This window comes from Dermochelys coriacea, chromosome 1, assembly GCF_009764565.3.
Source record: "Dermochelys coriacea isolate rDerCor1 chromosome 1, rDerCor1.pri.v4, whole genome shotgun sequence".
Classification (NCBI taxonomy): Eukaryota; Metazoa; Chordata; order Testudines; family Dermochelyidae; genus Dermochelys; species Dermochelys coriacea.
The window spans coordinates 45,482,216-45,498,108 of record NC_050068.2 but is presented as its reverse complement, the minus strand read 5'-3'; the positions used below and the strand labels follow the sequence as shown (position 1 = coordinate 45,498,108).

General features: G+C 43.1%; 1 protein-coding gene across 5 annotated transcripts in view; it reads left to right on the top strand.

Moving 5' to 3' along the window:
* FLT1 (fms related receptor tyrosine kinase 1) overlaps nt 1-15,893 on the top strand; it is a 139,844-nt gene that overhangs the window by 102,861 nt on the left and 21,090 nt on the right. For all 5 annotated transcript variants that reach the window (XM_038376518.2, XM_043504359.1, XM_038376510.2 and 2 more), the window contains 2 exons: nt 1,037-1,143; nt 7,367-7,502. In XM_038376518.2, coding sequence (XP_038232446.1) covers nt 1,037-1,143; nt 7,367-7,502 — 243 coding nt within the window. The remainder of the gene's footprint in view (nt 1-1,036; nt 1,144-7,366; nt 7,503-15,893) is intronic.

The window sequence follows — 15,893 nt, the reverse complement described above, 5'->3', positions numbered from 1 at the left end:
ATTGTGACATGATCACAGCATTTGCAAAAAATTCTGCTTTGAAGACATTTTATGAGACCCCAAAGGAGCAGTATGAAATGAAATTTTATTCTGGATATTTTTAAAGCACCATCAGTGAGATTGAATATTTTCCAGATTTAGAAGTTTTAATATTTTCTTCCTGCTCCCATTTTTCCCATTTGTAATTTCTGCATTATTTGGATCAACTCTCCCTAGGCTCACTACGGGTATGTCTACACTGAAAATAAAAACCTGTGGATGGCCCATGCCAGCTGACTTGGGCTGCAGGGCTGTTTCACTGCAGTATAGACTTACAGGTTTGGGCTGGAGCCTGAGCTCTGGGGCCCTTCCACTCCCAGAGCCTTCAGCCCAAGCCCAGAAGTCTATACTGCAATGAAACAGTCCCACAGCCTGAGCCCTGCGAGCCTGAGTCAGCTGGCATGGGCTAGCTGTGGTTGTCTAACTGCAGTGCAGACCTACCTTAAGGGTGTGACCCTGCCAGCCAGCACATGTATAAAGGGGGTGCTGCTTGGGAAGGCACATGTGGGATCTGACCCCCACACCACTGATGTCAGTGGGAGTCACACCCGGGGCTGTACACTGAGGGCCAAGGCTGGTCATAGCTGGGGCAATGCTGTTAAGCTCTCCTCCCTGCAATGGGAATAGAGAACACAGCAACCAGTTTCTTGAAAAAAGGGTTCTCCATAGTCACATCTCTAATGTCACAGGCAAGTGAGCCACCTCTTAGCATGCTGCTGCCTGTCCTACAGTATCTCCCCAACCCCACAAAAAGATTGAGCTCTGTGTTAGCAAGCTCTCCAGCAAGGGTGTCAAGAGTTTAATTTCAATGTGTTTATTGCAGTGGGTTTTGCCCAGGGGGTGAATTTTTCTAGGTTCTGAGAGTCATTAACATCTCTGGAAAGGAAGTTGGTTGTTACTGATAATGTTCTTCAGATACATTTTAAATGCCAAGAGAAAGCAAACTCTGCTGTTCTGAGTGTAGTGCTATAAAATGTTTGTTGCTTCATTTCCCCAGGAACAGCAGAGAGATCAAACCTGGAGCTAATAACTCTGACATGTACCTGTGTGGCTGCTACGCTCTTCTGGCTCCTATTAACACTCTTTATACGCAAGCTAAAAAGGGTAAGAATGACTAATTATTAAGCTTCCCTCTGCTCCCCTTTTCTCACTGGCATTTACTCTGGTTAGAAAATGTTCCTATTTCAAATGAGATTCATGAACATTACATTAATTCACCTGGTCCTCTACACCAAGTGCAAAGTAGGTGCAAAATGCTACAGAAGGTGCAAAGCAGGAGTGAATCAGCTGCTAAGGTCTAGAGCCTCAAAGATGTTTACACACACAATTCCCATTGATTTCAGCGGGAGTTAGGCTATGTCTACACTACCGACCTTACAGCAGCACAGCTGTATGGCTGCAGCCGTGCTGCTGTAAGGTCTTTCACGTAGCTGCTCTATGCTGGCAGGAGAGCTCTCTCCTGCTGGTGTAATTAAACCATCCCTAACGAGCAGTGGTAGCTATGTTGGCAGGAGAGTGTCTCCTGCCGACATAACGGTGTCCACACTGGCACTTCTGTGGGTGAAACTTATATTAGTCAGGGGTGTGTTTTTTTCACACCCCTGACTGACAAAAGTTTTGCTGACAAAAGTGCAGGTGTAGACACCTTCGAGGATCTGGCCTAAGTGCCTGTGAATGTTGGCTCTTTGGGGTAAATAGAAGAACAGGGTCTGGTAAGGCCTGGTCTTTGCACTGGTGTAACTATGTCACTTAAGGATGTGATTTGTTTTTACTGAAATACCTGTACCAGTACCACCTCTACTGTGTATAAAAGGTGCCTTGTACTGGTGTAGCTTATTCACCTTCCCTCAGAGGAGTAGCTACACTGGTATAAAGCACTTTTATACCAATATAATTGTGTCCAAAAGCCTTGTCTCCATGACAGGTTACTTCGGTATAACTTATGGCACTCAGGGGTGTGAATAATCCACACCCTTGAGCGACGTAAGTTATACTGACCTAAGCACTGGTGTAGACAACACTATGTCAGCGGGACATAGCTACTGCCTCTCGCGGAGGCAGGAGTTATTAAGCCAACAGCATTGTTCTCTCCCATCGGCTTAGAGCGTCTCCACCACAAGTGGTGAGGCAGTGCCGCTGCACCGCTGTAAGTGCTGTACTGGAGATGGAGCCTAAGGGAAGTTGTATCCCTTTGACTACACTGGTATAGTTAAACCAGTACAACTGTGTGTGTGTAGAAAAGCACTAAGGCCACTTTACAGAAATCTGAACGTGTAAAGGGGCCTTAGAGTGAACGTAAAATGTAGTTTGTGCCCACTTTAAGGCCCCTTTAAACTGCCACAGTGGTGTTAAGTAACCTTTGTTTAACTGAGGCTGTGTCTATGCTATAGAGGCTATTCTGGCATAGCTATGGCGCTGTAGCTATGTTGGCATAATCCCGTAGTATAGACTCTGGCTATACCGATGGAAGAGGTTTTATGTCACTGTAGGAACTCCACCTCCCAATGACGGTAACTAGGTTGACAGAAGCATTTTCCCATTGACCTTGCTGTGGTCACATTGGAAGTTAGGTTGGCACAGCTACATCTCTATGGGGTTGTGACCCAGTGGTGCCTAGGGCAGCCCTCACAGGAAATGCGAAGGTCAGGGCAGGTTGCAAAAGAGAGAGCTGGTACTCCCAAGACTGGTGGGTAACACTAAAGTTAAACTCCCCACCCAGTCACAGACTGTGCTTCTGATTCCCCACACTGATTATCAAGAAGAAAAAAAGAAAGAAAGAAATCACACAGCCCCCTTATTGCATTCCAGTTTTCTGGCACCCAATCTGCACCTAAGTCCAGTACAGTGAGAAACTGTTTTAACACTCTGCTCACTATACAAAATGTTCTTCTGACCCCAAAGGGCCATCCACATTGCCAGGTCAATATTAGCTTGGATCTTATCCAAAATACCACCCTACCAGCCAATCCTTTAGTGTCTACAATTAAAGGTTTATTATAAAGAAAAAGAAAAGAACAAGAAGAGAGATGTCAAATGGTAAATTAATAACATACATACAAAAAGACTTCAAAGTCCATATATCAGGTTCTTAGCAGTATTTGTGAGTTTGCTGGCTTGAAAGTCCCTCTGGAACACATCCACAGCTTAGATGGGTCATTCAGTCCTTTGTTCAGAGCTTCAGTTTGTAGCAAAGTTCCTCCAGAGGTAAGAAGCAGGACTGAAGATAAAATGGAGATGATGCAGCTGCTTATATATTCTTTTTGCCATGTGGCTCATACTCCCTTTGTTCCAAACACAAGCTGTCCAGCACATGGCATGGAAAAACCTTAGAGTTCTGTCCATTGGCATGCCCTACATGCCTTGCTGAGTTGTAAGGTGTAGTTCCTGGTTCCTTTCAATAGGTTCATTGTATAGTTGATGGCCTTTGGTGGGCCATCAAGCTGGCTCAGTGCTGTTGCCATTCTGTCTGGGGGTATCATTTAGAAATATGGATATGCCCTACGTATCTGTAACTCATAATACAAAAATGATACACACATATAAACAAGATTATCAGACTTGGCAAATTATAACATTTTTGCAGATACCTCACACGGCATATCTGGCACAACTCATTGCAATTTTACAACATTGGTATTCATAATATCCTAAAGTGTCTCCCAGATTCTATACAACATCACTAGGGTGTGTGGCATTTTCATACCCTTGAACAACGTAGCTATGTCAACCTAAATTTTAAGTGTAGACCACTCATGCCTACAGTCTTCATATCTGAGCAAGTTTAGGCAAAACAAGTCAAAGTCTGATTATAAGATGTTGCCTCTTCTACTCCTGGGGGATTCTGCACCACTGCGCAATGTAGAATTTTGCAGAAATTAATGTGCATGCAGAATTTCCTTTCCCCCACAGAAATGGGCTGCAGTGCTGCTGGCTGCCACTACGGGCAACTGGACTCGGCGGAGCCCAGCTTGCACATAGAACACACTGCTGGGGGGAGGGAGAGGGAGCTAGGGGGTTCCTGGCAGCTGCAGTTCCCTGCATGCCCTGAGGGAAGGAGAGGGCGGCATGCAGGAAACTGTGCAAGCCTGGGACCAAGCATCAGTCTGTTTCTCCCTCTGGATCCCCCCTGGGCTTTGCGGGGGAGGGCATGCGGGTGTCTGGACAAGGGAGGGTTCCACAGCTGGGCTTTGGGGGGAAGAGGTGCAGGAATCTGTTCTGGAGAGCCCTATGGCTGGGCTCTTGGAGGAGGGGGTGTGGGTATCTGGGCGCGGGGGCCATGGCTGGGCTCAGGAGGGAGAGGGCTTGAGTTTATTGGCTGGGGGAGGCACCACAGCTGGGCTCCGGAGGGGAGGGGTTGTGGGTATGTGGCCCCCAGGCTAGGCTCTGGGAGGGAAGGGGGCAGAGGAACAGGAATTGTGTTGTCATAGGGATTTCTTTAACTCTCCATTCCCAGGGGGACTTGGGTGTGTGTCCATATTGTTACAGACATATTTGCTGACAGGTATTTTGAAATAAATTACCAAAATAATTGAAACCGGCTTGATTATGTGTGTTATTTTGCGAAATAAAATTTGCAACGTTTTGCAGAATTTTAAATATTGTGCACAGCATTTTTAATTTTTTGGCACAGAATGCCCCCAGGAGTACACTTCAGCCCATGCCTTTAAAAAAAAAAAAAGGGGGGATCGTAAGACAGCTCTGCACTACAGACTTATATTGGTATAACTACATCACTTAGGGGTGTGAAAAATCCACTCCCCTGAGTGTCATAGTTCTACCGCCCTAGCCCCTGGTATAAGCAGCGCTATGTCTGCAGGAGAGATTCTCCCATCAACAGAGCTACCGTTTTTCAGGAAAGTGGAATAACTACCCTGACGGGAGAAGCTCTCCTGTTGGCGTCGTAGCATCTTCACTTAAGCACTCCAGCAGTGCAGCTGCACCGATGCAGTCTATTAAGTGTAGACCTGCCCCGAGGCAATTTAAGGCCCAGTGCTGCATTTTGTTTTGGACACTGAAAACTGCCATTGATTTTGTGAGAATGCAGGATCAGACCTTTAAAACCATTGTTTCAGTCACTGTATTTCAATGTGTATTCTCCCTCTCTTTCCACCCCTACACTACATATGTGCATGCAAACACACACACACACACACTGAAATAAAGAGAACCTGGCTCATTTAAGTCTAGCGAAAAGGAGAGTGAGGATAGAAGGGAAATATAACAGACTACAAATAAGTAAAGAGATCTTATAAAGGGGTTAAGGACCAATTATTCCCACGTCATTAAGGACAGAATAATTAGTAATGGCACTAAACAACAGTTGGGAAATGGTTAAGTATTATGAAAAACCTTAACTATAAGAGCAATTAAACCATGGGAAAAAGAGCTGCAGGAAAGTTTGGGTTTGCTGCCCAGACTGGGGACATACAGGCCACAAAACAAGGGAGGCCAACTTCTAGGTAACATAGTAATGGTCTCTTCCCATCCAAAAGTTTCCATTCAGGATTGTCTATTTAAGGCTCTCTCTAAGTTTCTGTTATAAATCCCTAGTCTTAAAGATTTATGGCTGGAATATAAAAATCAGCTCTAAGCTAACATTTCATATTTAGGACTCAGGCAGATATGTGGTAGCTACAACAGCTACCACATCAAGAACGATTTCATGCTGTCACAGAAATAGAGCATCTTCTTAAAGTCATACACACCTCCCCCTCCCTGACATGTATTTGCTCTGTGTCACACTTTTACTTCCACTTTTACTACAAATATAGGGCTGAATCTCCAGCAGTGCCCAGGATTTGGTGCTCAGCGCAAGCCAAGGCGAAAGAAGGCAGCTCTATGCCATTTATTTGCTTCTCTGATCCTGGGACCTGACGTGACAGCCTAAGAGCTGTTTCTAAGTTGTGCCAGCTGGAGAAGTGCTATGTGGATCAGCTGGCGCACCATGTGCTCTGGTCTTTCCCCATTCCTGTCCAGACACACCCTCTCTGTAGAAAGTGGCAGCAGGTCTGAAGCAAATAGTGCAGACTTTGTGCCACTTAAGGATTCCCCTCCTTTGGAGGGATCCTCAGTTGTCCTTTTAGGGAAGCTGGGTGCTTCGGGCAGCACAAGGCAGCTGAAACAAGAGTCAGGAAGTTGCCCATAATTTTCAACATGCTTCTCTGCCCAAGGTGGTCCTACTGACAGTGTGTACATTTTCCCTTTTAAGCAATGTAGTGGAAACGCTTGCAGGAAGGAGGACAATTTCTGGCAATGGAGGAGGCGAGTTGCAAGTTGCAGAGCAGCTTTAGTACGAATTGGAAGTATGTGGGTGTAAGATGTCGGGGACAATAGTCCATTGCTGTTTTGGCATGGCTTGATGGAAAGCGCCCTGATGCTCATTTCTATGAAGCTTGCACAACTTCCAGCCCATAGCCTTGAAATCAGACTTTATACAGGTCAAGATTTTTCTTTTTCCACACAAATACAAGGGCTTCCTAGGACTATGCAGAAATCTAGCTGAGGTTGTTGCATGCTCACAAAAGAAAATAAGTTTCAAAATGTAAACTGGTGTACAGCTATAAACCTTTAGAAGGAAGACGATTCCTTACATTTCTCATGGGAAGGCAGCCATTTGTTTGTTTTGGGGAGGATGCTTTTCTGGGCCAAAAACTCATTAAGATCTGAAGTAATCTGTCTGAATCTGGGTTTTCATTAATTCCCTTAGTAGCCCAATAATTCCAATAGAATTGTCAGAAATGACAATCCAGAATTTCTGAATAACTTGCAGTTCAGTGTATTGCAGACTAAGGCCAAGTCTTGCTCAAACCACATCTGACCTTTTTTTGTTGAATTCATAAAATAAAAAAACACTGACAGTTGAACTCCATCTGTTGCATGTACTAATGGGGGTGGAGAGGAGTGGAGATGGCAGAGGGGTTGTTGGGGGGTGGTTTGGGGTTTCTTTTTGTAAAATCATTCAGCAAGAGTTATTTTCAGCAATGGTGGTTAGTCAGTTTCTGAAAATACTTCTTTAAAATACAGAGTCTATATCCCATGGCAATTATTTGCGTGAGAATTCATATGGATTTAACTGGAGAAATTGACAGCATCATGTATAAGAAAAAGGTGGAGAAAGGGCTGGTATAAAAATAAAAATGTCACAACATTAAACAGAATTTTTAACCAATTGTATATTGGAATGTGAAACATACATACTTATGGTGGGGGGTGCTTTACGTGCATCTGTCAGATATAATCAACTTGCAAACCTTGACCAAAAGCAGAAGCTGCTGCCCACTACTGTTTTCCATCTGGTGGTGACTTTGAAATGTTCTTGATTTCCTAGCCTTATTTTTCTGAAATAAAGACCAATTACCTGTCAATCATAATGGATCCTGATGAAGTTCCCTTAGATGAACAATGTGAACGTCTTCCATTTGATGCCAGCAAGTGGGAGTTTGCAAGGGAAAGGCTGAAACTAGGTAATATGTTTGTTACTGTATTAACACAGCACATTGCCTTTGTGTTTATTAAACCGGATGTGTTTGTAATTAGAGATTACAGATAGGCAGCTAACCATGTATTGCAGATCTGCAGGGCAACTCTACACTTGATTAAAAAGAAAAGGAGTACTTGTGGCACCTTAGAGACTAACGAATTTATTAGAGCATAAGCTTTCGTGAGCTACAATGAAGTGAGCTGTAGCTCACGAAAGCTTATGCTCTAATAAATTTGTTAGTCTCTAAGGTGCCACAAGTACTCCTTTTCTTTTTGCGAATACAGACTAACACGGCTGCTACTCTGAAATCTACACTTGATTGTTAGTGAGCTGTTATTGTTCTTCAGGTGAATTATTATCAAGATCTAAAACTGCTATTACCTGGCTTTCTGTATGATTAGACTCCAGCTATGGAGTACTTTCAGTCATTTTATTTGTAGTGCAGATTGGGCTGTTATGTATTTCTTAGGAACTGAGATACTATAGAGCATAAAGTAAAAATACAGGTCAAGATTTTCGAACCTGGGAGCCTTAAATCAGGTTCCCGAGTCCATGCTGAAGCATCTAAATAAGTGGCCAAATGCAAAGGTGCTGAGCACCCAGTAGTCCCTCCTGAAATTCATGGGAGCTTTATTAATAGTACTGTTATTTATAAGTATTACAGCAATGCCTAAGAATATGTCTACACTGCAATTAGACACCTGTGCCTGGCCCATGCCAGCTGACTCAGGCTTGCAGAGCTCAGGCTAACGGGCTGTTTAGTTGTTGTGTACATGTTCGGGCTCGGGCTGCAGCCCAAACTCTGGGACCCTCCCAGATTCCCACCTCACACTTATTTATCGTATTTATTCATCTACTGATGAAAACGCCATACAAGAGTTAGGTATTGTTATTTAGGAGCCTAACTATGGACTCAGGAGCCTAACCTCAGGCATCCATCTTTCCCATAGCCTAATTCAGTTCTCACTTATAAAGGGGCAACTGCCTGTGCAAATGAGGGCAGAAATGAGCCCATATTGTCCTGTTTGAGTTTTCCTCTAACCCACTCTGTTTTACTTCTTTTCTTCAAATTTATAAAAAGACCTATTGGTGTCTCTCCTATGCACAGGGCACCTATCCCATACATTACAATGCACAATAGGCGATAACAGAAAGGACTGGCCAAGCCTAAACAAATGTCCGTAGAACCTTCCATCCCTTAGCCATCCAGTCTTCGAATGCCTGAGGGGGGGGGGGGGGAAAGGGTTTTCAAGTATTCCTTTAAGCTGAAGGAGTCTGGCAGACCATGGGAGATGCAAACTGCAAAGTTGAGAACACTCTGCTGGCATTTATATTCTGGCAGCTCTCATTTATATTAAGGGGCCTCCAACCCAAGCGTCAGTACCGACAACTATGGCAGCTATGGCAACATGGCCATATGTCCTTTCAGTCACAAATTAGACTTTAGCCAATCCAACGTGCTAAGGTGACAGTAGCTGATACACTGTGGACTGAATCAGGAACCTCCAGATCTAAAAGCATGAGCTGCTACTATTTGAGCTAAAGATACATGGATCTCTAGCTGGGGGCTGTAACAAATTCACACTTTCTGTGGCTTTGGCACAGAGGGAGATTGTGCATATCCAGCCACACATTCACCAGTGCGTTGCACTAGCACACAATTCAGATCTCACTTAATTTGTCTGCTCTATAGGGTGCAGGGTGACCAGTATGTGAATAAGCACAGCCCAAATATTTTAATGGTAATTTTTAAACACATGTACATTTTGTGAGTACCGAAGCATAAAATCTTGTTGGGAGTCTCCTCATCTTTGAAAAGGTTTTATTGCATCAAGAGTTCAATGTGTAGAAAGTTCATGGAAAGAATCAAGTAGAAATATAATTAACTAAAGTTCTTTGAAATTCCAAGGAAAACTTGTCTGAAATGGGATTTGGTTTTGTTTTTTTAGAGAGGTTTGGAGGTGAGCTGTGAAAAGAAAAAGGGGACAGGAAATTAGTTAAAATTGAAAGTACTGGTGTAAACAAGTAAAAAAGGTTAACAATGAATGAGAACTGGATTCTGAAAAGTCGGGTCAGCAAGGTATGTTAGGTCAGTACATGAATAGTCACATTTACCTGGCAGTTGGCCCAACCTTTCAATGACCCTGGCAACTCTGCAGGGGAATAATCTCAAACTTGAATAGTTCCTTCCACTACCAGATGTGTGTCTTCCCTTTCTAGCTATTTGTCTGCAGCATACATCGTTATTGTAACCAGTGTGAGGAGACTCTCCGTTTATATCTCAGTTGCCTTATGTTCCTCATCCATTAGTCTGTATTGTCAATGTAACATCCATACAATGCTGTAGGAGGACTTTCTCCTCACCCCCTGAGGCTACAGGTGTTACAGAAACCAATCCATACTAATGCCATTGAATTCAGGGGACATCCTCCCAATTTAGATGAATGGAAATGAAATGAAATGTTAGCCCCTAAATTAGATTGTAAAACTCTGGTGCATTAAGGCAAATAGCTGTGTTTAGTTACAACCCTGTACCTTTAACATTGATATAATTTTGTATCTTATGACCTTACCAATGGTGTTAATAAATCATAATTTAGGACATCCGTTAAAGTGCTAAAGTTGTGATACAGGGACCCATTGTAATTATTGCCACTGATGGACTGGGCAGAGTATAGATTCAGAAATCTATGTAGTAAACAATTTCATTAGTCACACACTCCTGCTATGCACTATACAACTATTCTCTCACGCTGCCAGAGATGAGCGAGTTTCCCACCCTGTTTTTAAAAACACTGAACTATCATATTTATCAATAATTTAAAACAGGAATTCTCTAATACAGAGCAACAGAATGTCTGGAATGTGTCACATGAATTGTACATGTTCACTGAATGCCTCTTTGAAACTCCTGCCTTCCCAGGTCCTAAGAGGCAACAGCATATAGCAAGAATGACTTGTGGATTAGCCTCTGCCTGCACTCTCCATTGGGGCCCTGCTCCAGCAAAGTGACAACCACATGACAACAGGTTTCAGAGTAGCAGCCGTGTTAGTCTGTATTCGCAAAAAGAAAAGGAGTACTTGTGGCACCTTAGAGACTAACAAATTTATTAGAGCATAAGCTTTCGTGAGCTACAGCTCACTTCATCGGATGCATTGACCACATGACAACGTGATCACTCACATACTTAAAGTTAGATGTGTGCTTAAGTATCTTGCTGAATTGGGGCCTGAACAGAAACTGCCTGGCCCAAAGCCAATTAAGTCAATTCCCATTGACTTTAATGGGTTTGGATTAGCCTCAGAAAAGGTTAGCAAATTTGAAGAATTTTAACCAAAGTTCAGCTGCATTATTCTCTGCATCAGAGTTCTCAAAATGTGGTCACTTGAACGCTGGTCTGTGGAGAGCTGGTAGCTCACACGGTACCTGTCCTTCTTTTCATCTGCTAACCTGCACTAAAAGTCAATTAGATACTTTCCTAATATTACTTTTGCATGTAAACATATGTGGCTGTTGTCACAAGGATTATATATGGTCATAAATGGGAGAAGAGTTTGTCCAAGGCACAATCTGCATTTTAAAATGTGTTTCACACAATGAGAAAGTCTGAGAATCCGCAATCTGCTCTAAAATTTAATATAACGCAAAACAGAATTAGCTATCAATTCAGTTTGATTACCATGAAATCAAGGTTATTGTTCAGAGGGAAAACACATTTCTAGCATTCACACTGATTAAAAAGAAAAAAAGAGTACTTGTGGCACCTTAGAGACCAACAAATTTATTAGAGCATAAGCTTTTGTGAGCTACAGCTTGCTCACAAAAGCTTATGCTCTAATAAATTTGTTAGTCTCTAAGGTGCCACAAGTCCTCCTTTTCTTTTTGCGAATACAGACTAACATGGCTACTACTCTGAACACTGATTAAAGGGAGAACAGAAGCCATATGCTGCTTTAAATGGCAACAAATTTGTTTTCTAAGTGGTGGCTAAACAGTTTATCCCAAAGCTGTAGCTCACGAAAGCTTATGCTCAAATAAATTTGTTAGTCTCTAAGGTGCCACAAGTCCTCCTTTTCTTTTTGATTAAACACAGTTTTACTGTGGATACAGGAGTGGTAGTGCCCTGGATTACAGCTTCATATTGGAGCACACCACCAATTGCTAGAGCCCTGCAAATCCGCAGGTATCCGCTTTATGTCCGTGGACCATTTTTGCCGATAGCAGCTTGGATGCACAGGCTCACCAGAATGAGGAATCTGTCACACAGCCTGCAGGCTTCAGCTCAGTTCTCTGAATCACACAGCAGGGGACAGCCTGCTGGACATTCTGGGAATTGTAGTCCCCAGCTTGCATGGACAGAGGAGGTAAACTACAACTCCCAGAAGGGAGTGAGCCAAGTGCCATTTTGAAAGGAGGTGTGGTGTTGTAATTTAAACTAGTGGGCAGCAAGGGCACATGCTATGAAGACAGCAGTTATTGGCAATCTCTGTCTGGGCCAGGTCTGCATACATTACAGCCCCTGCAGTTGCGTAGGGTGTCAGAGCCCTCCTCCGCACCCACTGGGAGGGTGAAACTGCACACGAGGGCCCAGGATTGTAGCCTTCCTACTCAGTGGGGAAGGAGGTATGGCGGGGGCAGAAGGTCTCTGGGGAGAAGTGGGGGTGGTTGGTGATGGGAGGCTTGCTGTGTAGTGACCTGCAGAGCTTTTTAGAGCCCTGCAAATCCAGACAATTTTTGCAGATCAGATGCGGATACGCATTTAGGCACCTGAGTCCAAAATTTAGATCCTCAAAATCCTCACTCAGCTGCTGCCTAACCCTATAGCTGCCTATGATATTCCCCAGGGTACCATCTGGACTGATGGACAGCTGTTTCCCCTCAATTCTCCAACCTGGGGTGCCCTTTACACTGCTTTGCTGTGAGAGGAACCACATCTAGTCTGCCCACACACAGCCTCCAGCACGTAAATCACCCCTAGATATACTGTAGGAGTGCTATCACTAGCCAACTATGAATTACACTGCGGGGCAACACCAGCAAATTCCCAGTCCCAGACTTTTCCCCAGAAATGTGCCTCTTGTACTGCCCAGCATTCTTCTAGGCAATGCAAACTCATATAAAGTCCATCATTTCATTAATAGAATGAAATGTTGTTCCAATTCAAGTGCCCCAAACACTTCAATCCAAACACACTGGTTTCAATAAAACAAGTGTATTATTAACTACAGAAAGATTTTAAGTGAACACAAGTAATGAGGCATAAAAGTCAAAATTGGTTACAAAGAAATAAAAGGCAAATTGCAGACTAATACCTAACTTAAGAAGCTAAATGAATTCAAAGCAAAGGTTTCTCTCACCACATGCTTTAGCAATCTTACTGGCTAGAATCCTTTCAGCCAAGACTCCTCCCCCAGTTCAGTGTTAATTTCCTTGTCCTTCAGGTGTTGTTGATGCCATGAATAGAGATGAAGGGAGAGAACATTTGGGGCCTCTGTTCTTCCCTTTTATCCTTTTCCTTTTCTTTGAGAATCATCTCCAGCTGGGGTTCAGGAGGCAAAATATGGGGAGTTGGAACTTCCAGCTGCTTCTTTGCCAAGATGTAAATTTCTTGCTCACACCCTTTTCCCTACCAAGTGAAAGTCCATCTGATTTTGTTGATGCCTGGCTGAGGAATCAGTTTGCCTTTTGTCTTTGATGAATCGGTTTGTGCCTGCTTTTCTAAAGTGTATTAAACCTCAGTAATGTTATACAGTAGAATCTTATAACTTTACATACAATGTTGCCACACATATTTTACCAGGACAATAATGATCAGCACATTATGAATTTTCAAATGATACCTCACCAGGCATACTTTGTAAAAAATCCATTATAGTTTTGTAAAAAGGGTGAATATAGGGATGCAGACTGTCACACTGCCTAAATTCCCCTTTAAATTCCCCTATCTTTCTAATGATAAAGTGCTGTAGGAACCTAAAAACCTGCCACCTCAAGAATACCCCATAGCTCAGGTCACTCACCTTAGAGCAGGGACACCTGGGTTCAGTTTGCTGTTCCACTTCAGGAGGGGGGAAGAAGGGGGGAACATCTCTTACATCCTGGGTTAGTGTTCTAACCACTGGACTAAAGTTGTAATTTTAAAGGAAGGTACCCCCTTCTCATCTGGCCAAATCTATCAGGCAGCCTCTGAGCATGCCTTCTGGGTCAGGCTGTGCAGCTAAGATAGGGCAATGTCCAGATGAGGATCCCACTGGGGCTTACGGGTGTGAGCTGGGTCAGCCAACTTTCAGCATGCTCAGTGGCAGATTTTTAGGCACTTAAGGACTTTATCAGCAGAAACGTAGGTGTTCAGGGACTTCAGACACCTACAGGTTTAGGTGGCAGCTGAGCAGGGGTTTTGAGGGTATGCATTTTGGATTTAAGTGCCTAAAGTGGTAGGAAGACATCTAAACCCCTTTGTAGATATAGCCCTAAATCCTTATGAGGGACTGGGTTTAGAAACTGGATGTAGAAAGCCCAAGTAGCTTTTTATTTTAAACAGCATTCTTGATCCTGAACCTACATGTTCTAAAGAACTGTCCATTAGTAGACTGGTTTTCACAGATTTGTTCATTATTTGCAATACACTAGAACCTCAGAGTTATGAATACCTCAGGAATGGAGGTTGTTCATAACTCTGAACAAAACGTTAGGTGGTTCTTTCAAAAGTTTACAACTGAACATTGACTTAATACAGCTTTGAAACTTTACTGCAGAAGAAAAATGCTGCTTTCCCTTTATTTTTTTAATAGTTTGCGTTTAACACAGTACTGTACTGTATTTGCTTTTTTATTTTTTTTGTCTCTGCTGCTGCCTGATTGTGTACTTCCAGTTCCAAATAAGGTGTGTGGTTGACTGGTCAGTTCATAATTCTGGTATTCGTAACTCTGAGGTCCTACTGTGTTTTAAAACACTTTATGCCAATTTCTAGACAAAAATATTTACTCCAAATTTTGATTTTCTAATGTTTGGTTGTTTGGAATTATGTGTTTGTTTTTGTAAAACTCCAATGTGATCCGATTACATCATAGATCTGTCCTTTCGCTCCATCTTATCAAGGGTTGTCTTAGAAGTTCCTTATTTAAAATAGTCTTGACAGAGGACAGGGAGAGGTGGGCTGGAAGGGTGGGTGGACAATTCCCTCCTTTCTGCTTATTTCCTGAGGTCTGCAGGAGCACAGCTCAACTCTCCTGGGCTCCGAACATCTTCAGAGGGATGTGCATGTGTGTCATTTTACAACTGTGGTGACCAAAGCAATGGCTCTATTTTTGCATCATCCTATCTGTTAAGACTAAAGGTCCAGAAACAGAGATCTTACACAAATAATGCAATGTCTCAGTTTACATATTTGATGAATATGCATTCTCCCTGTTACATATTCTATCCTTTTTATTCTGAATGAAAAAGTTGTCTTTATGTTCTACCCTTGTTCCCTCACCATTATATCAATTATTCTAATACAGTCACAGGCATGCTAGAAAATCAGTAAAAATAAAGTTTAATGAGCGTTAAGGGGTCTTTAAGTCCTAGTGAAACTGAAGCAGAAATCAAGCTGAAGTTAAACACTTGGGTTTGTGATTTTTAAAAATATTATTTGCTGACAGCCTGTCACCTATTGGAACCTCCAGCAGCCACTGAAAGAGGAGTGAGGATCCCAGACCCCACTCTGAAATGGAGGGAGAGGGAGAAATCAGTATTGCCAGCACCAAATGCTCAAAAATCATGAGTCAGGTCCCCAAATATCCTGAGATTGACATAACAGTCATGAGATTTTTTTAAATAAAATAATAATAATAAATGTGGGTTCTTTTTATTCGCTTTCTGGTCTCTGAGCTTTTAGGATGTGCCCAAGACGTGTTTTCAAGCTCTTCTCCACAACCATGAGGGCTAGAAATGTACTCTTTTTAAAACAAAACAAAAAACAAAAGCTGAGATTCTCATACCAATTTGTGATCCCAGCAGCTGGGACTTTAGAAAGAACACAGGATGTTGTGAGATTTGTCATAAAATTTCAGAAGCTGGCAACACAATCTCAGTCACAGCACAGAAGGTGCCATGGTGTCACCACTGATAGCACTGGAGCCCACGGCTGTGAGCAGGCGTGACCCTGAGACTCCTGCTTCCTCTAAGGGGAGCCTCTGTCTGGCTGCCTCTCTGGGGTTGAGGGGCTGTTTCAATCCTGCCTGCCCAGCTCCCTAAATCCAGATCCTACTTTGCCACTGATACTGGTGCTTCTGCTGTCACCATACTCGCCGCTCCCTCTGTGACAGCCCCTCCCCAGTGCACACGCAGGGGCTGTAAGGCACTTGGCCCCTACCTTCTCTATCCTCTGCA